This window comes from Tasmannia lanceolata, unplaced genomic scaffold (genome assembly GCF_043159265.1).
Source record: "Tasmannia lanceolata isolate RefF3 unplaced genomic scaffold, GAP_Taslan_0.1 ptg000011l, whole genome shotgun sequence".
In the NCBI taxonomy this organism is placed as follows: Eukaryota; Viridiplantae; Streptophyta; class Magnoliopsida; order Canellales; family Winteraceae; genus Tasmannia; species Tasmannia lanceolata.
Window position 1 is genome coordinate 25,212,191 of NW_027518688.1, and position 24,633 is coordinate 25,236,823.

The window sequence follows — 24,633 nt, forward strand, 5'->3', positions numbered from 1 at the left end:
TCTCAAAATAAGGGAGTGCGGATCTCATTTCCCTTTCAAAATAAGGTGTCAAGCACGTCACGTTTCCTCGTTGAATCCGTGGACATTATCGTCATTTTATTTTCTCGTCTTTTCTTCCGTCTCTCTTCGCTCCCTCGACGAGTTTCCAAGAAAGCCCAAAACCAAAACCATTTCTCTTCATATAATCCCATCCTATTCTCTCTCTATTTGCAAAAATCGAAGCTTTTTTTTTTTCTTTCTGTAATTGTCATGGCCACCATAGGCAACAACAATCTCAATGCCAAGCTCGTGAGTCAACTCAATTCTCTTTCCATTCTCCGGATGTTTTTTAGTGTTTGATCTTGACTCTGATTCCGATCTCGATTTCACAGGTTCTTCTGGGCGACATGGGCGCCGGCAAGTCGAGCCTCGTCTTGCGCTTCGTCAAGGGCCAATTCCTTGAATTCCAGGTAAATTCATCTGCTTTCTAGGGTTTCATTTTCAGTGTTTTTGTAATTTCTATGGATTTTTTTTTATAAGGGTAAGTTGCCAGTTCCTTGAATTGTAGGTAATTCCGTCGGATTTTAGGGTTTCCTTTTGATAACTTGATTTGATGTTTGAAACGATTCTGTAATTTCTAGGGTTTCACATGTACGCACCTACGTCCGTGTAGGTGCAAATTTACCCATGGGCAGTAATTCCATCGGCTTATAGGGTTTCCTTTTGAGAACTTGATTTGATCTTTTAATTTCTATGGATTTTTTTTTATAAGGGTTAGGGGCCATTTCCTTGAATTCCAGCAATTCCGTCAGCTTGTAGGGTTTCCTTTTCAGAACTTGATTTGTTCTTTGAAACGATTATGTAATTTCTAGGGTTTTTTTTTAATATGGGTTTGGGGCCAGTTCCTTGAATTCTATGTAAATTTCATTGGCTTCTAGGGTTTCCTTTTGATAACTTGATTTGATCTTTGAAACGATTCTGTAATTTCTAGGGTTTCGCATGTACGCACCTACGTCCGTGTAGGTGCAAATTTACCCATGGGCAGTAATTCCATTGGCTTATAGGGTTTCCTTTTGAGAACTTGATTTGATCTTTTAATTTCTATGGATTTTTTTAATAAGGGTTAGGGGCCATTTCCTTGAATTCCAGTAATTCCATCAGCTTATAGGGTTTCCTTTTGAGAACTTGATTTGTTCTTTGAAACGATTATGTAATTTCTAGGGTTTTTTCTTTTTATATGGGTTTGGGGCCAGTTCCTTGAATTCTATGTAAATTCCATTGGCTTCTAGGGTTTCCTTTTGATAACTTGATTTGATCTTTGAAACGATTCTGTAATTTCTAGGGTTTCGCATGTACGCACCTACGTCCGTGTAGGTGCAAATTTACCCATGGGCAGTAATTCCATTGGCTTATAGGGTTTCCTTTTGAGAACTTGATTTGATCTTTTAATTTCTATGGATTTTTTTAATAAGGGTTAGGGGCCATTTCCTTGAATTCCAGTAATTCCATCAGCTTATAGGGTTTCCTTTTGAGAACTTGATTTGTTCTTTGAAACGATTATGTAATTTCTAGGGTTTTTTCTTTTTATATGGGTTTGGGGCCAGTTCCTTGAATTCTATGTAAATTCCATTGGCTTCTAGGGTTTCCTTTTGATAACTTGATTTGATCTTTGAAACGATTCTGTAATTTCTAGGGTTTCGCATGTACGCACCTACGTCCGTGTAGGTGCAAATTTACCCATGGGCAGTAATTCCATTGGCTTATAGGGTTTCCTTTTGAGAACTTGATTTGATCTTTTAATTTCTATGGATTTTTTTAATAAGGGTTAGGGGCCATTTCCTTGAATTCCAGTAATTCCATCAGCTTATAGGGTTTCCTTTTGAGAACTTGATTTGTTCTTTGAAACGATTATGTAATTTCTAGGGTTTTTTCTTTTTATATGGGTTTGGGGCCAGTTCCTTGAATTCTATGTAAATTCCATTGGCTTCTAGGGTTTCCTTTTGATAACTTGATTTGATCTTTGAAACGATTCTGTAATTTCTAGGGTTTCGCATGTACGCACCTACGTCCGTGTAGGTGCAAATTTACCCATGGGCAGTAATTCCATTGGCTTATAGGGTTTCCTTTTGAGAACTTGATTTGATCTTTTAATTTCTATGGATTTTTTTAATAAGGGTTAGGGGCCATTTCCTTGAATTCCAGTAATTCCATCAGCTTATAGGGTTTCCTTTTGAGAACTTGATTTGTTCTTTGAAACGATTATGTAATTTCTAGGGTTTTTTCTTTTTATATGGGTTTGGGGCCAGTTCCTTGAATTCTATGTAAATTCCATTGGCTTCTAGGGTTTCCTTTTGATAACTTGATTTGATCTTTGAAACGATTCTGTAATTTCTAGGGTTTCGCATGTACGCACCTACGTCCGTGTAGGTGCAAATTTACCCATGGGCAGTAATTCCATTGGCTTATAGGGTTTCCTTTTGAGAACTTGATTTGATCTTTTAATTTCTATGGATTTTTTTAATAAGGGTTAGGGGCCATTTCCTTGAATTCCAGTAATTCCATCAGCTTATAGGGTTTCCTTTTGAGAACTTGATTTGTTCTTTGAAACGATTATGTAATTTCTAGGGTTTTTTCTTTTTATATGGGTTTGGGGCCAGTTCCTTGAATTCTATGTAAATTCCATTGGCTTCTAGGGTTTCCTTTTGATAACTTGATTTGATCTTTGAAACGATTCTGTAATTTCTAGGGTTTCGCATGTACGCACCTACGTCCGTGTAGGTGCAAATTTACCCATGGGCAGTAATTCCATTGGCTTATAGGGTTTCCTTTTGAGAACTTGATTTGATCTTTTAATTTCTATGGATTTTTTTAATAAGGGTTAGGGGCCATTTCCTTGAATTCCAGTAATTCCATCAGCTTATAGGGTTTCCTTTTGAGAACTTGATTTGTTCTTTGAAACGATTATGTAATTTCTAGGGTTTTTTCTTTTTATATGGGTTTGGGGCCAGTTCCTTGAATTCTATGTAAATTCCATTGGCTTCTAGGGTTTCCTTTTGATAACTTGATTTGATCTTTGAAACGATTCTGTAATTTCTAGGGTTTCGCATGTACGCACCTACGTCCGTGTAGGTGCAAATTTACCCATGGGCAGTAATTCCATTGGCTTATAGGGTTTCCTTTTGAGAACTTGATTTGATCTTTTAATTTCTATGGATTTTTTTAATAAGGGTTAGGGGCCATTTCCTTGAATTCCAGTAATTCCATCAGCTTATAGGGTTTCCTTTTGAGAACTTGATTTGTTCTTTGAAACGATTATGTAATTTCTAGGGTTTTTTCTTTTTATATGGGTTTGGGGCCAGTTCCTTGAATTCTATGTAAATTCCATTGGCTTCTAGGGTTTCCTTTTGATAACTTGATTTGATCTTTGAAACGATTCTGTAATTTCTAGGGTTTCGCATGTACGCACCTACGTCCGTGTAGGTGCAAATTTACCCATGGGCAGTAATTCCATTGGCTTATAGGGTTTCCTTTTGAGAACTTGATTTGATCTTTTAATTTCTATGGATTTTTTTAATAAGGGTTAGGGGCCATTTCCTTGAATTCCAGTAATTCCATCAGCTTATAGGGTTTCCTTTTGAGAACTTGATTTGTTCTTTGAAACGATTATGTAATTTCTAGGGTTTTTTCTTTTTATATGGGTTTGGGGCCAGTTCCTTGAATTCTATGTAAATTCCATTGGCTTCTAGGGTTTCCTTTTGATAACTTGATTTGATCTTTGAAACGATTCTGTAATTTCTAGGGTTTCGCATGTACGCACCTACGTCCGTGTAGGTGCAAATTTACCCATGGGCAGTAATTCCATTGGCTTATAGGGTTTCCTTTTGAGAACTTGATTTGATCTTTTAATTTCTATGGATTTTTTTAATAAGGGTTAGGGGCCATTTCCTTGAATTCCAGTAATTCCATCAGCTTATAGGGTTTCCTTTTGAGAACTTGATTTGTTCTTTGAAACGATTATGTAATTTCTAGGGTTTTTTCTTTTTATATGGGTTTGGGGCCAGTTCCTTGAATTCTATGTAAATTCCATTGGCTTCTAGGGTTTCCTTTTGATAACTTGATTTGATCTTTGAAACGATTCTGTAATTTCTAGGGTTTCGCATGTACGCACCTACGTCCGTGTAGGTGCAAATTTACCCATGGGCAGTAATTCCATTGGCTTATAGGGTTTCCTTTTGAGAACTTGATTTGATCTTTTAATTTCTATGGATTTTTTTAATAAGGGTTAGGGGCCATTTCCTTGAATTCCAGTAATTCCATCAGCTTATAGGGTTTCCTTTTGAGAACTTGATTTGTTCTTTGAAACGATTATGTAATTTCTAGGGTTTTTTCTTTTTATATGGGTTTGGGGCCAGTTCCTTGAATTCTATGTAAATTCCATTGGCTTCTAGGGTTTCCTTTTGATAACTTGATTTGATCTTTGAAACGATTCTGTAATTTCTAGGGTTTCGCATGTACGCACCTACGTCCGTGTAGGTGCAAATTTACCCATGGGCAGTAATTCCATTGGCTTATAGGGTTTCCTTTTGAGAACTTGATTTGATCTTTTAATTTCTATGGATTTTTTTAATAAGGGTTAGGGGCCATTTCCTTGAATTCCAGTAATTCCATCAGCTTATAGGGTTTCCTTTTGAGAACTTGATTTGTTCTTTGAAACGATTATGTAATTTCTAGGGTTTTTTCTTTTTATATGGGTTTGGGGCCAGTTCCTTGAATTCTATGTAAATTCCATTGGCTTCTAGGGTTTCCTTTTGATAACTTGATTTGATCTTTGAAACGATTCTGTAATTTCTAGGGTTTCGCATGTACGCACCTACGTCCGTGTAGGTGCAAATTTACCCATGGGCAGTAATTCCATTGGCTTATAGGGTTTCCTTTTGAGAACTTGATTTGATCTTTTAATTTCTATGGATTTTTTTAATAAGGGTTAGGGGCCATTTCCTTGAATTCCAGTAATTCCATCAGCTTATAGGGTTTCCTTTTGAGAACTTGATTTGTTCTTTGAAACGATTATGTAATTTCTAGGGTTTTTTCTTTTTATATGGGTTTGGGGCCAGTTCCTTGAATTCTATGTAAATTCCATTGGCTTCTAGGGTTTCCTTTTGATAACTTGATTTGATCTTTGAAACGATTCTGTAATTTCTAGGGTTTCGCATGTACGCACCTACGTCCGTGTAGGTGCAAATTTACCCATGGGCAGTAATTCCATTGGCTTATAGGGTTTCCTTTTGAGAACTTGATTTGATCTTTTAATTTCTATGGATTTTTTTAATAAGGGTTAGGGGCCATTTCCTTGAATTCCAGTAATTCCATCAGCTTATAGGGTTTCCTTTTGAGAACTTGATTTGTTCTTTGAAACGATTATGTAATTTCTAGGGTTTTTTCTTTTTATATGGGTTTGGGGCCAGTTCCTTGAATTCTATGTAAATTCCATTGGCTTCTAGGGTTTCCTTTTGATAACTTGATTTGATCTTTGAAACGATTCTGTAATTTCTAGGGTTTCGCATGTACGCACCTACGTCCGTGTAGGTGCAAATTTACCCATGGGCAGTAATTCCATTGGCTTATAGGGTTTCCTTTTGAGAACTTGATTTGATCTTTTAATTTCTATGGATTTTTTTAATAAGGGTTAGGGGCCATTTCCTTGAATTCCAGTAATTCCATCAGCTTATAGGGTTTCCTTTTGAGAACTTGATTTGTTCTTTGAAACGATTATGTAATTTCTAGGGTTTTTTCTTTTTATATGGGTTTGGGGCCAGTTCCTTGAATTCTATGTAAATTCCATTGGCTTCTAGGGTTTCCTTTTGATAACTTGATTTGATCTTTGAAACGATTCTGTAATTTCTAGGGTTTCGCATGTACGCACCTACGTCCGTGTAGGTGCAAATTTACCCATGGGCAGTAATTCCATTGGCTTATAGGGTTTCCTTTTGAGAACTTGATTTGATCTTTTAATTTCTATGGATTTTTTTAATAAGGGTTAGGGGCCATTTCCTTGAATTCCAGTAATTCCATCAGCTTATAGGGTTTCCTTTTGAGAACTTGATTTGTTCTTTGAAACGATTATGTAATTTCTAGGGTTTTTTCTTTTTATATGGGTTTGGGGCCAGTTCCTTGAATTCTATGTAAATTCCATTGGCTTCTAGGGTTTCCTTTTGATAACTTGATTTGATCTTTGAAACGATTCTGTAATTTCTAGGGTTTCGCATGTACGCACCTACGTCCGTGTAGGTGCAAATTTACCCATGGGCAGTAATTCCATTGGCTTATAGGGTTTCCTTTTGAGAACTTGATTTGATCTTTTAATTTCTATGGATTTTTTTAATAAGGGTTAGGGGCCATTTCCTTGAATTCCAGTAATTCCATCAGCTTATAGGGTTTCCTTTTGAGAACTTGATTTGTTCTTTGAAACGATTATGTAATTTCTAGGGTTTTTTCTTTTTATATGGGTTTGGGGCCAGTTCCTTGAATTCTATGTAAATTCCATTGGCTTCTAGGGTTTCCTTTTGATAACTTGATTTGATCTTTGAAACGATTCTGTAATTTCTAGGGTTTCGCATGTACGCACCTACGTCCGTGTAGGTGCAAATTTACCCATGGGCAGTAATTCCATTGGCTTATAGGGTTTCCTTTTGAGAACTTGATTTGATCTTTTAATTTCTATGGATTTTTTTAATAAGGGTTAGGGGCCATTTCCTTGAATTCCAGTAATTCCATCAGCTTATAGGGTTTCCTTTTGAGAACTTGATTTGTTCTTTGAAACGATTATGTAATTTCTAGGGTTTTTTCTTTTTATATGGGTTTGGGGCCAGTTCCTTGAATTCTATGTAAATTCCATTGGCTTCTAGGGTTTCCTTTTGATAACTTGATTTGATCTTTGAAACGATTCTGTAATTTCTAGGGTTTCGCATGTACGCACCTACGTCCGTGTAGGTGCAAATTTACCCATGGGCAGTAATTCCATTGGCTTATAGGGTTTCCTTTTGAGAACTTGATTTGATCTTTTAATTTCTATGGATTTTTTTAATAAGGGTTAGGGGCCATTTCCTTGAATTCCAGTAATTCCATCAGCTTATAGGGTTTCCTTTTGAGAACTTGATTTGTTCTTTGAAACGATTATGTAATTTCTAGGGTTTTTTCTTTTTATATGGGTTTGGGGCCAGTTCCTTGAATTCTATGTAAATTCCATTGGCTTCTAGGGTTTCCTTTTGATAACTTGATTTGATCTTTGAAACGATTCTGTAATTTCTAGGGTTTCGCATGTACGCACCTACGTCCGTGTAGGTGCAAATTTACCCATGGGCAGTAATTCCATTGGCTTATAGGGTTTCCTTTTGAGAACTTGATTTGATCTTTTAATTTCTATGGATTTTTTTAATAAGGGTTAGGGGCCATTTCCTTGAATTCCAGTAATTCCATCAGCTTATAGGGTTTCCTTTTGAGAACTTGATTTGTTCTTTGAAACGATTATGTAATTTCTAGGGTTTTTTCTTTTTATATGGGTTTGGGGCCAGTTCCTTGAATTCTATGTAAATTCCATTGGCTTCTAGGGTTTCCTTTTGATAACTTGATTTGATCTTTGAAACGATTCTGTAATTTCTAGGGTTTCGCATGTACGCACCTACGTCCGTGTAGGTGCAAATTTACCCATGGGCAGTAATTCCATTGGCTTATAGGGTTTCCTTTTGAGAACTTGATTTGATCTTTTAATTTCTATGGATTTTTTTAATAAGGGTTAGGGGCCATTTCCTTGAATTCCAGTAATTCCATCAGCTTATAGGGTTTCCTTTTGAGAACTTGATTTGTTCTTTGAAACGATTATGTAATTTCTAGGGTTTTTTCTTTTTATATGGGTTTGGGGCCAGTTCCTTGAATTCTATGTAAATTCCATTGGCTTCTAGGGTTTCCTTTTGATAACTTGATTTGATCTTTGAAACGATTCTGTAATTTCTAGGGTTTCGCATGTACGCACCTACGTCCGTGTAGGTGCAAATTTACCCATGGGCAGTAATTCCATTGGCTTATAGGGTTTCCTTTTGAGAACTTGATTTGATCTTTTAATTTCTATGGATTTTTTTAATAAGGGTTAGGGGCCATTTCCTTGAATTCCAGTAATTCCATCAGCTTATAGGGTTTCCTTTTGAGAACTTGATTTGTTCTTTGAAACGATTATGTAATTTCTAGGGTTTTTTCTTTTTATATGGGTTTGGGGCCAGTTCCTTGAATTCTATGTAAATTCCATTGGCTTCTAGGGTTTCCTTTTGATAACTTGATTTGATCTTTGAAACGATTCTGTAATTTCTAGGGTTTCGCATGTACGCACCTACGTCCGTGTAGGTGCAAATTTACCCATGGGCAGTAATTCCATTGGCTTATAGGGTTTCCTTTTGAGAACTTGATTTGATCTTTTAATTTCTATGGATTTTTTTAATAAGGGTTAGGGGCCATTTCCTTGAATTCCAGTAATTCCATCAGCTTATAGGGTTTCCTTTTGAGAACTTGATTTGTTCTTTGAAACGATTATGTAATTTCTAGGGTTTTTTCTTTTTATATGGGTTTGGGGCCAGTTCCTTGAATTCTATGTAAATTCCATTGGCTTCTAGGGTTTCCTTTTGATAACTTGATTTGATCTTTGAAACGATTCTGTAATTTCTAGGGTTTCGCATGTACGCACCTACGTCCGTGTAGGTGCAAATTTACCCATGGGCAGTAATTCCATTGGCTTATAGGGTTTCCTTTTGAGAACTTGATTTGATCTTTTAATTTCTATGGATTTTTTTAATAAGGGTTAGGGGCCATTTCCTTGAATTCCAGTAATTCCATCAGCTTATAGGGTTTCCTTTTGAGAACTTGATTTGTTCTTTGAAACGATTATGTAATTTCTAGGGTTTTTTCTTTTTATATGGGTTTGGGGCCAGTTCCTTGAATTCTATGTAAATTCCATTGGCTTCTAGGGTTTCCTTTTGATAACTTGATTTGATCTTTGAAACGATTCTGTAATTTCTAGGGTTTCGCATGTACGCACCTACGTCCGTGTAGGTGCAAATTTACCCATGGGCAGTAATTCCATTGGCTTATAGGGTTTCCTTTTGAGAACTTGATTTGATCTTTTAATTTCTATGGATTTTTTTAATAAGGGTTAGGGGCCATTTCCTTGAATTCCAGTAATTCCATCAGCTTATAGGGTTTCCTTTTGAGAACTTGATTTGTTCTTTGAAACGATTATGTAATTTCTAGGGTTTTTTCTTTTTATATGGGTTTGGGGCCAGTTCCTTGAATTCTATGTAAATTCCATTGGCTTCTAGGGTTTCCTTTTGATAACTTGATTTGATCTTTGAAACGATTCTGTAATTTCTAGGGTTTCGCATGTACGCACCTACGTCCGTGTAGGTGCAAATTTACCCATGGGCAGTAATTCCATTGGCTTATAGGGTTTCCTTTTGAGAACTTGATTTGATCTTTTAATTTCTATGGATTTTTTTAATAAGGGTTAGGGGCCATTTCCTTGAATTCCAGTAATTCCATCAGCTTATAGGGTTTCCTTTTGAGAACTTGATTTGTTCTTTGAAACGATTATGTAATTTCTAGGGTTTTTTCTTTTTATATGGGTTTGGGGCCAGTTCCTTGAATTCTATGTAAATTCCATTGGCTTCTAGGGTTTCCTTTTGATAACTTGATTTGATCTTTGAAACGATTCTGTAATTTCTAGGGTTTCGCATGTACGCACCTACGTCCGTGTAGGTGCAAATTTACCCATGGGCAGTAATTCCATTGGCTTATAGGGTTTCCTTTTGAGAACTTGATTTGATCTTTTAATTTCTATGGATTTTTTTAATAAGGGTTAGGGGCCATTTCCTTGAATTCCAGTAATTCCATCAGCTTATAGGGTTTCCTTTTGAGAACTTGATTTGTTCTTTGAAACGATTATGTAATTTCTAGGGTTTTTTCTTTTTATATGGGTTTGGGGCCAGTTCCTTGAATTCTATGTAAATTCCATTGGCTTCTAGGGTTTCCTTTTGATAACTTGATTTGATCTTTGAAACGATTCTGTAATTTCTAGGGTTTCGCATGTACGCACCTACGTCCGTGTAGGTGCAAATTTACCCATGGGCAGTAATTCCATTGGCTTATAGGGTTTCCTTTTGAGAACTTGATTTGATCTTTTAATTTCTATGGATTTTTTTAATAAGGGTTAGGGGCCATTTCCTTGAATTCCAGTAATTCCATCAGCTTATAGGGTTTCCTTTTGAGAACTTGATTTGTTCTTTGAAACGATTATGTAATTTCTAGGGTTTTTTCTTTTTATATGGGTTTGGGGCCAGTTCCTTGAATTCTATGTAAATTCCATTGGCTTCTAGGGTTTCCTTTTGATAACTTGATTTGATCTTTGAAACGATTCTGTAATTTCTAGGGTTTCGCATGTACGCACCTACGTCCGTGTAGGTGCAAATTTACCCATGGGCAGTAATTCCATTGGCTTATAGGGTTTCCTTTTGAGAACTTGATTTGATCTTTTAATTTCTATGGATTTTTTTAATAAGGGTTAGGGGCCATTTCCTTGAATTCCAGTAATTCCATCAGCTTATAGGGTTTCCTTTTGAGAACTTGATTTGTTCTTTGAAACGATTATGTAATTTCTAGGGTTTTTTCTTTTTATATGGGTTTGGGGCCAGTTCCTTGAATTCTATGTAAATTCCATTGGCTTCTAGGGTTTCCTTTTGATAACTTGATTTGATCTTTGAAACGATTCTGTAATTTCTAGGGTTTCGCATGTACGCACCTACGTCCGTGTAGGTGCAAATTTACCCATGGGCAGTAATTCCATTGGCTTATAGGGTTTCCTTTTGAGAACTTGATTTGATCTTTTAATTTCTATGGATTTTTTTAATAAGGGTTAGGGGCCATTTCCTTGAATTCCAGTAATTCCATCAGCTTATAGGGTTTCCTTTTGAGAACTTGATTTGTTCTTTGAAACGATTATGTAATTTCTAGGGTTTTTTCTTTTTATATGGGTTTGGGGCCAGTTCCTTGAATTCTATGTAAATTCCATTGGCTTCTAGGGTTTCCTTTTGATAACTTGATTTGATCTCTGAAACGATTCTGTAATTTCTAGGGTTTCGCATGTACGCACCTACGTCCGTGTAGGTGCAAATTTACCCATGGGCAGTAATTCCATTGGCTTATAGGGTTTCCTTTTGAGAACTTGATTTGATCTTTTAATTTCTATGGATTTTTTTAATAAGGGTTAGGGGCCATTTCCTTGAATTCCAGTAATTCCATCAGCTTATAGGGTTTCCTTTTGAGAACTTGATTTGTTCTTTGAAACGATTATGTAATTTCTAGGGTTTTTTCTTTTTATATGGGTTTGGGGCCAGTTCCTTGAATTCTATGTAAATTCCATTGGCTTCTAGGGTTTCCTTTTGATAACTTGATTTGATCTTTGAAACGATTCTGTAATTTCTAGGGTTTCGCATGTACGCACCTACGTCCGTGTAGGTGCAAATTTACCCATGGGCAGTAATTCCATTGGCTTATAGGGTTTCCTTTTGAGAACTTGATTTGATCTTTTAATTTCTATGGATTTTTTTAATAAGGGTTAGGGGCCATTTCCTTGAATTCCAGTAATTCCATCAGCTTATAGGGTTTCCTTTTGAGAACTTGATTTGTTCTTTGAAACGATTATGTAATTTCTAGGGTTTTTTCTTTTTATATGGGTTTGGGGCCAGTTCCTTGAATTCTATGTAAATTCCATTGGCTTCTAGGGTTTCCTTTTGATAACTTGATTTGATCTTTGAAACGATTCTGTAATTTCTAGGGTTTCGCATGTACGCACCTACGTCCGTGTAGGTGCAAATTTACCCATGGGCAGTAATTCCATTGGCTTATAGGGTTTCCTTTTGAGAACTTGATTTGATCTTTTAATTTCTATGGATTTTTTTAATAAGGGTTAGGGGCCATTTCCTTGAATTCCAGTAATTCCATCAGCTTATAGGGTTTCCTTTTGAGAACTTGATTTGTTCTTTGAAACGATTATGTAATTTCTAGGGTTTTTTCTTTTTATATGGGTTTGGGGCCAGTTCCTTGAATTCTATGTAAATTCCATTGGCTTCTAGGGTTTCCTTTTGATAACTTGATTTGATCTTTGAAACGATTCTGTAATTTCTAGGGTTTCGCATGTACGCACCTACGTCCGTGTAGGTGCAAATTTACCCATGGGCAGTAATTCCATTGGCTTATAGGGTTTCCTTTTGAGAACTTGATTTGATCTTTTAATTTCTATGGATTTTTTTAATAAGGGTTAGGGGCCATTTCCTTGAATTCCAGTAATTCCATCAGCTTATAGGGTTTCCTTTTGAGAACTTGATTTGTTCTTTGAAACGATTATGTAATTTCTAGGGTTTTTTCTTTTTATATGGGTTTGGGGCCAGTTCCTTGAATTCTATGTAAATTCCATTGGCTTCTAGGGTTTCCTTTTGATAACTTGATTTGATCTTTGAAACGATTCTGTAATTTCTAGGGTTTCGCATGTACGCACCTACGTCCGTGTAGGTGCAAATTTACCCATGGGCAGTAATTCCATTGGCTTATAGGGTTTCCTTTTGAGAACTTGATTTGATCTTTTAATTTCTATGGATTTTTTTAATAAGGGTTAGGGGCCATTTCCTTGAATTCCAGTAATTCCATCAGCTTATAGGGTTTCCTTTTGAGAACTTGATTTGTTCTTTGAAACGATTATGTAATTTCTAGGGTTTTTTCTTTTTATATGGGTTTGGGGCCAGTTCCTTGAATTCTATGTAAATTCCATTGGCTTCTAGGGTTTCCTTTTGATAACTTGATTTGATCTTTGAAACGATTCTGTAATTTCTAGGGTTTCGCATGTACGCACCTACGTCCGTGTAGGTGCAAATTTACCCATGGGCAGTAATTCCATTGGCTTATAGGGTTTCCTTTTGAGAACTTGATTTGATCTTTTAATTTCTATGGATTTTTTTAATAAGGGTTAGGGGCCATTTCCTTGAATTCCAGTAATTCCATCAGCTTATAGGGTTTCCTTTTGAGAACTTGATTTGTTCTTTGAAACGATTATGTAATTTCTAGGGTTTTTTCTTTTTATATGGGTTTGGGGCCAGTTCCTTGAATTCTATGTAAATTCCATTGGCTTCTAGGGTTTCCTTTTGATAACTTGATTTGATCTCTGAAACGATTCTGTAATTTCTAGGGTTTCGCATGTACGCACCTACGTCCGTGTAGGTGCAAATTTACCCATGGGCAGTAATTCCATTGGCTTATAGGGTTTCCTTTTGAGAACTTGATTTGATCTTTTAATTTCTATGGATTTTTTTAATAAGGGTTAGGGGCCATTTCCTTGAATTCCAGTAATTCCATCAGCTTATAGGGTTTCCTTTTGAGAACTTGATTTGTTCTTTGAAACGATTATGTAATTTCTAGGGTTTTTTCTTTTTATATGGGTTTGGGGCCAGTTCCTTGAATTCTATGTAAATTCCATTGGCTTCTAGGGTTTCCTTTTGATAACTTGATTTGATCTTTGAAACGATTCTGTAATTTCTAGGGTTTCGCATGTACGCACCTACGTCCGTGTAGGTGCAAATTTACCCATGGGCAGTAATTCCATTGGCTTATAGGGTTTCCTTTTGAGAACTTGATTTGATCTTTTAATTTCTATGGATTTTTTTAATAAGGGTTATGGGCCATTTCCTTGAATTCCATTAATTCCATCAGCTTATAGGGTTTCCTTTTGAGAACTTGAATTGTTCTTTGAAACGATTATGTAATTTCTAGGGTTTTTTTTTTTATATGGGTTTGGGGCCAGTTCCTTAAATTCTAAGTAAATTCCATTGGCGTCTAGGGTTTCCTTTTGATAACTTGATTTGATCTCTGAAACGATTCTGTAATTTCTAGGGTTTCGCATGTACGCACCTACGTCCGTGTAGGTGCAAATTTATCCATGGGCAGTAATTCCATTGGCTTATAGGGTTTCCTTTTGAGAACTTGATTTGATCTTTTAATTTCTATGGATTTTTTTAATAAGGGTTAGGGGCCATTTCCTTGAATTCCAGTAATTCCATCAGCTTATAGGGTTTCCTTTTGAGAACTTGATTTGTTCTTTGAAACGATTATGTAATTTCTAAGGTTTTTTTTAAATATGGGTTTGGGGCAGTTCCTTGAATTCTAGGTAAATTCCATTGGCTTCTAAGGTTTCATTTTGAGAACATGATTTGATCTGTGAAAGGATTCTGTAATTTCTACAATTTCTATGTTACGTGACTAATTGGCCGTAACACAAATAAATGAAGAAAAACGATAGAAAAAGAGTGAGGACGGGTTGATTCGATGCAACCGGACCTCATAGAGGTTCAATTCGAGAGGAACCATGACTCTCCTAAACCAAAGTTTCTTTGATGCCAAATTCTCTTCATTTCCATTTCCCACTTACCAGACAAATCATCCACAACTAACACCCACTAGCCTAAAACACATAAACCATAAACACATAATAACTACATTACAACTACCCAATAAACACCATAATAATATGCAGATATCATATCAACTGAGGTCCAATTTTAGAGTAACCATGACTCTTCTAAAACAAAGTTTCATTTTTTTCCTTCTCTTCATTTCCATTTCCCACTTACCAGACACATCATCAACAACTAACACCCACTACCCTAAATCACATAATAACTACATTACAACTACCCCATAAACACCATAATTATATGCACGTATCATTCTATGGATTGTTTTCTTATAAGGGTTGGGGTTTTCTGTTATTTGATTGTTGAATTACAGGAGTCGACAATCGGAGCGGCATTCTTTTCGCAGACATTAGCGGTGGACGATACGACTGTGAAATTTGAGATTTGGGATACAGCAGGGCAGGAGAGGTACCATAGCTTGGCTCCAATGTATTACAGAGGTGCTGCCGCTGCCATCATAGTCTACGATATAACTACTACGGTATGATGTTTTTTTATTTATTTTTTGTTTAAATCTATCTGTTTAGTTCAATTTGATTCTTTTGGTGCTTAATTTTATTGGGAAGTGATTTCATTTGCTTGAATTTTTGTGGGTAGTTTTACATGTTAGGTAGCATGTAGATGTTCGTATCTCTCTGTTTGGTTGTTTAGTAGTCTTAATTAGAGATGGGGATCTGGTGATTTTCCCTTTACCCTATTGATCATTCATCTTTTCTTTTTAATGTAGGAGTCGTTTGCGCGGGCAAAGAAGTGGGTGCAAGAACTCCAGAAACAAGGTGCGCACAATTGTAATCCGTTAGTCTATTAGATTTTGGTTTTTTAATGTTTTTCGTTCTCTGGTGTTTATGAAAGTGAATTCTCAATTTGAATAGACATAATAGAAGGATAAGAATTGGGTTGGGCCTTATCTGATATTTGATTCTGAGTTTTTTCATTTTTTCCTTGTTTTTGTGTTGTATATACTTAGATTTCTCTATTTTACATTTGCTGTTGCATTTTACACTTTAGGATCAGTTGTAATAACTCGAATCAGTTGAATAATTTCCGTATTGTTACTTTAATTTTGATGCATTTCGATACTGATTCAGGTAACCCAAACATGGTGATGGCACTAGCTGGAAATAAAGCTGACTTGGAAGACAAACGGAAGGTGACAGCAGAGGTGAGTGTATTATCTTTGATCTTTGGATTTGTTTTTTGGTTGGGTATAATGTTGGCGATGCTTCCTGTTTGAATACCTATTGAATTCATCACCTTGTTTTAAAAGTTCCAGTAGTGACTATCTGTTTGTGCAGCCTTAAAATAGGCCAAGGAAAAGCATTATTCTTGTTGTTATTTTACGAATGTGTGAAACTGTAAATGCACTTTTTACATCATTGTAATGGTTGGAATAACTTCTACCCATCTTTTTCATCCCATCCATTCAGTAAAATACTCTGTGAGAGCGCAATGTTTCAACTTAGTGGCCCTTAGTATAGTATGGACTCCAGTAGGAGGACTGAGATCTCAGCTGTTCTCAGCTTTGAGTCATAAGGCAGGCCATGGGGAGATACCGTCTGTGATCCATGAATCTCCAATCGGGAAACCGTATCAATCTCTCCCTTTTCTTTGAAGTCCACTTCCGAGTTTGGGTTTAGGGAGGTTTAAGCTGGGAGAGATTGCCTCTTTGGCCCCACAGCAGGTTGAGTCAGCAGATTAAATGGGGGGCCAAATAAGAGAGAGAATCAAGATGCGATGCGCTTCCCTTTAGAGTCGAGCTGCAAGGCCAGAAAAGATCAATCAGGCCAATCAATCAGAATACCTTCCTGGGCGAACTTTTGAAATTTTCAATAGAGGTTCTATAGAGGGACAGTCTCTCTTTTCATCAATAGTAAGAAATTGATCGAGTCAATGCTGATCCAAAGTGTGTTTAGATTCCTTATCCGATTTGAAAGGTCTTAGTCTTCAGATTCAATTGCAGTAATGAAATTAACTGCTCCAAAATTGGTGAAGAGGACCTCTGACTTATTGCCAAAGAATGCGTGGTGGCTCGACTCTTTTAGAATCTTGATCCCATTTTGAAGGAACCGGTACCAACTCCGGTTGTGTTATAGAAACTAGTAGTTCACCAGCTTAGAAATGTTTTCATCTCCACACCCACCGAAACGCATGTCGAAACTGAAATACACACTGAAACCAAAACCGTAAGGGTATTAGTAGTATCTTATATCAATATATGTTGCATAATTAAATTTATATGAATTGCATGTGAAATGCGGTGTATGTATTATCTATAAATATTTATTTGAATCACATATGAATGTGGTATATAATGAACTGTTAGACATACATGACAATCTTAGTTATCGATTCTGTTTCGTTTGCCATTTCGTTATGGTCAGTGGAACGGAACATTTCGGCCGTCTCGGTGTTTCGTTTTGGAAAATACTACAACTGGAGATTTTGCTTTAACAGTTAAAATTTTAAATTTAAAAAAAAAATAGAAAATTGCTAGAAAAATTAAGAAACTATTATATGAACCAAATTTAATAAAAAACACATTTTATTACTTAAACATTGAATTTATTGCGATGCATCAATAAAGGAAAGGAAATTAACAGGGCTTAGATGGGTTTATATAGAGTTCATGTTGGTTTATATCGGGTTTTTCATGTTTGAGGAAAAAGGATGGAAAACACCTTTTAAATGGCTATAATACGATAAAAAAAAGCTAAAAACATAAGGGTAAAACCAAAAAGAGTCGTTAAGCGGCAAAATTGTAATTTTTTTTATAATGACCGTTTCGTAAACGGTCGAAATAGGGACGAAACGGAAAAAAATTCTAGCTGGAATGGAACGAAGGTATTTTGTTCCATTTTCAGACAAGAATGAAATGTTTCAGCCATTTCAGCCTAAACGAAACGAAATTGATAACTTAGGTGACAACTTGTTCGATGTTGTTAAACCATTATGGATGGTTGTCTCACTTATTTGATGGTTTTTAAGTCCATGTTTGTGCTTATTCTAGCATTTCATGAAGTTTCATTTTAAAATTCTATCATTTGTATATTTTTACATACATTCTATAATTTTATAGGATTTTCACTTAAATTTCTAATCCGTTTTCATGGCAACGTAAACCGAAATTTAAAACCTTGCATGCTTCTAAACATTCTATCATGGGTTGTGTTTGATATTTCTCTCAAAGTTTAGTTTCATCCCCTTAGAAGGGTGGTTCCCCCCAAACCAATGTTTAAAACCTCATGTTTGCTCAAGAATATTCCCAAGGCACAACTATGTTGACTTGGGCAAGTCAATGATTGAGTTGTCAAGTTTTAGGGTAGGCGGACAAGTTTATTTGACTCCATAGAGTTGCAATGGAGCTGATCAGGTCTAGTTAACGATTGAATTAGTTCACATTTTTTAACATTGCTCCAAACATCTCTTGGTCCCTTCAATTCTTTCACAATTAAGCTAAGGGCACCACTTTGAAACATGATTATGCTATGGACACTTCAAGAACGATGCCTTCAACCATGCTACTCTAGTTCGCAGAAAATCTTTTGAGGACTCTTTTTAATTGAACAAAATTTGAGGCTATTGCCACGGGGTGACGATTTGGCTCACCACATCTCTTTTTATAGGCATATGGGAGGCTCAAGACTAGTACGGAGTGGTGAAGAACCTTCCAGAAGTCTAAAGTTTTGTAGAAGTTTCTTGGAGAAGTCTAGAAGTATGTAGACACCTAGAATTATGTAGAGAATTCTAGAGCCTTTAAGACATCACTAGAATTATGTAGGAATTTATATAACCTTCTATACATGTGTAGAAGAAGTCTTTAGAATTATGTAAATATTCTAGAAGAGGGTTATATATTTTGTAAAGAATGTACTTGGAATATTCTTAGAGTACTCTAGAAAAAGAAGTGTTTAGAAAGGGGTCTAAAGTTCCTTGAGGCCTATAAAATGAGGAGAGCCCCTCATTTGTAAATCACCTCATAAAGTTGTAAGCATTCTCCAAGTAATAGAAGCTCTCTCTCTGAATTTTTTGTGTTCATTTCATCTTAGTATTACTCTAGTCAGGTAGATGGCCGACTTGTGCCAAGCATAGTGGTGCTAAGTGCAAGTTCATCACGGTTTAAGCTAATGGAATTGCTAAGCCTTTGATACTATGCTTGCTTTGTGGGGGAGGAAAATTCTCCTTTTATTCTTATTTATTTCTTTTTTGTTGCTTCCAGTAATTGTTTTGTGATTTTAGCATGCCCCTTTTAATGATTAGGGACACATCTCATGGGAACCATAGGTATGGGGTTTTGGAGCTCCATCTACCTTTTGCATCTTGGATGATTTAATAAGGGAAATGATATTTACGCCCCTTTTGATCACCAGGGACACCCATTGCCAGTGTATGTTGCAATCATAGCCAATGGATTTTTCTGACATCAAGTACATTAGTTCCCTTTTTGTCATTGATACACTGACACTGGGTGTCCCTGGTGATCAAAAGGGGCGTAAATATCACTTCCCTTTAATAAATCCATGGTTTTCATTATGTTTTGTACAATTTATTGATGCTGGAAGCCAATAGTAGGGTGAGAACAAGAGTGCAGGAGTGGTGTTGAAGGCTAGGATCAGAAAGTGGTTGTTGGTGTATATATTTGATAATTAATATATTATACTATATTAAGAGAGACATTTAAAATGAGTATAAAGATTTTAAGATAGTTAAATGTTCTTTCTATTTAACGTCCATAGTTAACTAGTTTATATAACTAGCTATTCCAAAAAGGAAAAAAAAAAACTAGTTTATATAACTATTTGTATTTCCCATTCATTTATAGGTATTTTAAAATGTTTTAAATTGTTGTATCTTCTGCTCTTGGCAACTTAATTAACTTCGGTGGTAGATTTGTGTTATTCTTTCAAGTGCATGGTTGATGTTTTACCCTCTTTGTGCATGGTTGATGTTTCATGCTCTTGTAAATGATTTTCTATTGTAAACTTAATATAGTTACATTGGAGTGGGCACTCCATCTCAAGGTTGCCAAGGCGGGAATCGAAAGCGGGACTCGATTCGGGATTCAAAAGCGGGAATCGAAGGCTCCTGGGATGGTTGGAAGCGGGAATCGTGGGTTTGCCAGAGATTCGCCGGGGATTCGTCGGGGAATCGCCGGGGATTCGCTGTAGATTCGCCGGGGAATCGCTGGGAGTCGCTGGGGAGTTGGGATTCGCTGGGGATTCGCAGGGAATCGCCTGGGAATCGGGGTTCCTATAAAGTGGGAATCGGGGTTTTCATAAATTGGGAATCGAGGTTCCCAAAATTGGGAATCGGGGTTCCGACAGAATCGATTCGGGATTCCCCAGAATCGGGGAATCGAATCAAATCAAGATTCCGATTCGCGATTCGGGGAATCGCGAATCCCCACCCTCAGGTACGAATCCTGCTTCCCTGCTCCATCTATTGGATAGAAAATCTTAATTGCAATTTGCCATCATTGTATATGATGTTTTACTAAGTTTATATTTGTAGTTTTCTACATGTAACACCATTAGGCCTCATAGAAGTCCATTCCTTTGATTATAATTTCGCCATTTTTAGGTCCTGTTCTTTTGAGATTATGACAACCGATTGTCAGCCCTAAACCTATTATTGGACTCAAATTTAAATGTAATTTTGAGCCCAATAATAGGTTTGGGACTCTCAATCGGCTGTCATAATCTCAAATGAACAGGGCCTTAAGATTATGACAACCGATTATGAGTTCTATACCGTTTATTGGACTCAAAATTAAATGCAATTGAGTCCAATAATCGGTATTGGACTCACGATCAGTAGTCAGAATTTTAAACGAACGGGGCCTAAATAATCATGAATAAGGATTATTGTTTGCAATATCAAAACTGATATTTAAATAAAATTAACTTTATCTTTGTTTCTTAGCAACTAGTATTACTTTTTACTTATATATTAGTATATCTTATGCTAAAATCTAATCTGTTTCACTAATTTGTAACATGGTTGCATATATTGACTGCATGCACTCAATGTTCTCAATTATAATTTATCAAGGTTGTGCTTCATCAAATAGGCATTGTCATCTAAACAAACTTTAGTACAACTTTAGTGGCTAGTTGAATTAAATATATGCTTACTGAAATGTTTGAAAGTTTATAAAGATTCAAAAGTCAAGACTGATTGTTGAAGCTATCAAATATTAGAGTCCCAAATCTTTTGGTACAGATTAATGACTATCTTGACCAATTCATGACTTTGATGATAATGTTTGATCTCACAACTATTCATTTGTACAAGTGATACCAATCCACAGATTTGTTAAAAAATGTTAATCTGTCAGTTCTTAATTATATACCTATCAATGCAAGAGGGTAATCTATCAAGATAAGGGTTTAAATCTGTTAAATAATAGCGTGAATTTGCCAAGCTGTAGCTCCTAATGTGTAGATTTGTGAATGGGAAATGAAGTGGGATGGAGGAATCTGCTTCTATGAGGTAAACAATTATGTTGTCCGGAAAGTGGAAGCCTAGTAGCCTAGCCAGGTAAATCATTGATATTGGAGTCTCCAAATTAATTTATTACACGGTGCCAATTGTATATCCCAGATTGCCTCCACCCTTGGTTGCTAGTTGCTGCTGAACATGGCAGCCTGCACAGCCCACTTTGAATCTGTTTTCTTGTGCTGAAGGAAACAGCTTATTTTCTCTGCCCAAAGGACACAATCTGTATCCTATAAGGACAACACATGCAACCTTTTATTCTGGAGGGAGAGATCAGATAATCTTGTACATCGGAAGAGGTTGATATCCATTAAAAGATAGACCCCATATCCACAATATTTACAATCTTATCCTAAATTAATAAGAAAAGGAATGCATAATTAATATGAATAAAGTCATACACAAGTAATGGCTATCCAAGAACACCATTAGTTGTGCAACTCGGGCTGATTTTTGGGAACTCGGGTTGAGCTTTACCTTAAAATCAGGTCAGATTCGGGTTGATTCCTATTCATTTTTTAGCAAAAGCTCAACCAGACCCGACCCAAGTTGCACCCCTAAACACCATGCTAAATCACTTCTAGATGTACGATTCCTTGAATCCTCTTTTTTTTTTTGTGATCCAAAGTAGTGCATGCCTATGTCGTTTTGCTATATGCGTTGTTTTTTGAACCAAGGATACAGGGCAATGGTTCTTAATTTAGGAATCCAGTAGGGAAAAGGGGAATATCTGTCATTAAGGGCCCGTTTGGATGCCGAGAAGATTTTGATTTGGATGTCTCACATTTGCAGCCTGTTTTGTGTTATGATTTGGATCCGGATCAAATCCTTTGATTTCCAAATCAGCGACTGGCAGTGAAAAAAATCAGATTTCCAAATATGCTGTGGAAATAAGTAATTGGAAATCTACAGATCTGGCAGTTTCCTTCACCCTCTTGGCTCCTGAACCTCTCCCCTCCAGTTGGAAGTACCCCCTTCCCTCTATGTCTTCCTCAACATGAGCTGGCGGATCTATTCATTTTTGTATTCAAATCTCAATTCCAGATCCAAATAGAAAATATGAGGTATCCAAACAGGCCCTAGAGGGAAATTGAAGACGGTGGGACAATGGGAATTGGCGAGAAATGACTGTCTTCTTGCAATTTGGAACAATCCTCTTTTATTGTTTTTCAGTGTGCCTATTTTCGAACTTCAAACCATAGCCATACTATCGTCTATCATGGGATAGAGCTGGTAAATCTTACTAATAATTTTTCTAAGGAATGATCATAGGTCCTTTTTACCCTGAATGTATTTCCTATAACTAAAATTATTCCCATTTCTTCTTCTTTTATTTCGTTTGCTGTTCCCCATTTCTGTTTCCCTACCATGTAAGGATGGTTGTGTTTTGGCATTTTGAACTTGGTGGCTTGAGTCTTGACAATTGCAAGCTGTCTGGTTGTTGCATGTTACCTATCCTGCTATCCATTGTTTCGTAAGCATTGACCCTTGGTCAAATTCCATTAAAGACAGTTATGATCACAATATTTTGTGCCATCTTAAATGGAATTCTACCAATGGGGGAGCCCTGGCTTTGCCCGCCTGTGAGTCTAGCATTCCTCTTTGAAATATCATCTGCTTTTCTTGATATATCAAGAGATGAATGCGTATTGTTTGCTTCCCCGTTCTAAATGGTTTGTTGATTGCTTAACGTGCATAATGTTGCTGCTGTCTGCTGTTCAGGAAGCACGTGCATATGCCGAGGAGAATGGTCTTTTCTTCATAGAAACCTCTGCCAAAACTGCTATTAATGTGAATGACATATTCTATGAAATTGGTGAGTTTTAATTTCCTTCTCGCAGAACTAGGGAAACTATAGTGTTTGATTTTGGCGATAAACCATATTACTCTGGACAGTGGACCTCTTGTGCAACTTGGCTAGGCAAGACCTGTTGTAGTCGTGCCCATGGTTTTAAATTTCGACCGAAATTTCAGTCAACACCGAAACCGAAATTTCAATAAAATGAGTTCGTATCACCTTACCGGATTTCAGCCGAAATTTTGGTTTCGGTCAACACCGAAATATTTACCGAAACCGAAATCTAAAACCATGGTCATGCCTTGTTTCACTCGTTTTTTGCTTCCCACCTTTGGTTGGTATCACTATGACATGATTGATATCAGAGTTTGATAACTCTCTTTGATTCAATCACCTGTAGTATTGTTGAACTAGACAGAAATTTGTGTGGATCATATTTCGATGCATAATTTATATGACCGTTGCTTCATCACTGAAATCACAGTAGTATATAAGCGGGTGGGTCTGTAACGATACCCGAATATATTGCTCTATTTCCCGACTGTAGGTTATGACTGTTCTAGCTTTTGTTCATGTTAGCAATCATTTTTTTTTTGAATGGAATCATTTTTCTTGTTAATGACAGAATTTTTGTTCTGTTGAAACAGCAAAAAGGTTGCCTCGAGCTCAGCCTGCTCAGAATCCAACAGGCATGGTTCTAATGGATAGGCCAGCAGAAAGATCACGAGCCTCAGCATGCTGTTCCTAGGTATTACCGTATAGCTTTAGATTACTTCTTTCCTTTTTTAGGTTTTTGTTTTTTCCTCAGAAACTTAATCAAATGTATACACCTAATGCTGCCTCAATGAGGAATGCTAGTTGCAGGTGCACCTCAAACATGCAGACACGCTACATATCAAAAATGTTATCTGTGTTTTGATCCCCAAACACAGTAAATGTGAAGACATGGCCGCATGTTTTGGATCATCTGCAGACCTTGCTTCTGCAACTAGCATTCCTTAATTTTTTTAATATTACTACATGTTCTTTTGGTAAAGAAAATGAGAAAGATAAAAAATAGATACACTAAGCTAGTTGGTGTATTTTGGTATAAGTTTTTATTCAATTATAAAAGATTAAATACGCCTTCTCCAATGGCTTAAGCTTTTGGAGTAATTGGTTGTTTCACATGGTATAGAGCTATTGCCTCACGGCAGGTCTAGGTTCAAAACCAAACAACTCCTTGATGATAAAAAAATCCACATGTAATGGCCAACCCAAAAGAGGGGCCACACTTGAGGGGGAGTATTAAAGTATAAAAGATTAAATAATGCCTTCTCCAACAGCTTAAGCTTTTGGAGTAATTGGTTGTTTCACTAACTTTAGGCCAAAATCTGAGATAATTCTTAATGGATGTTGCATTTGTGTGGGAACCAATGCAACATCATGTGGGACTGTGACAGTCAAGCATCCAATGCTAGTTATGCATAAATGTTTGTATATTGAAGTTACAAATTTTCACTTGAAATGCTGTATTTCCAGCAGGTTATAAAGTCTTCAAATGCACGACTTGGAAGAAGTGGTGAACAGTGTTTGTGCTTTTTGGAATTGGAATGACTTCATGAAGTCATGAAATGATACCCAAGGGCAAATATATGAGTGGGTCTTCCCCTTCCTGACATTAAGGAGGGGCTCTGACTTTTCTTTGTTTAAACTTCTGGAGATGTTTCTGATGAACACTGTAAATAAGTAGTTGTGTGCCTACAAGTCTGTTGAATATAAAACAGTATGGTGTAATTCAATGTTCCATTTTTATGTCCGTAA

General features: G+C 36.5%; 1 protein-coding gene across 2 annotated transcripts; it reads left to right on the forward strand.

Annotated features, from left to right (window-relative positions):
* Positions 1 to 87: 87 nt before the first annotated feature.
* LOC143886770 (ras-related protein RHN1) lies at positions 88 to 24,633 on the forward strand. Of its 2 annotated transcripts, none has more exons than XM_077390886.1 (8): positions 88 to 288; positions 372 to 449; positions 14,851 to 15,018; positions 15,265 to 15,313; positions 15,626 to 15,699; positions 22,755 to 22,848; positions 23,478 to 23,578; positions 24,355 to 24,633. In XM_077390886.1, exons 1-7 carry the CDS (start codon positions 250 to 252, stop codon positions 23,576 to 23,578), a joined length of 603 nt encoding a protein of 200 aa, XP_077247001.1. In that variant the 5' UTR covers positions 88 to 249; the 3' UTR covers positions 24,355 to 24,633. The 2 variants fall into 2 exon arrangements, with proteins under 2 accessions (XP_077247001.1, XP_077247000.1); XM_077390885.1 differs by having other exon boundaries at positions 89 to 288; positions 24,352 to 24,633.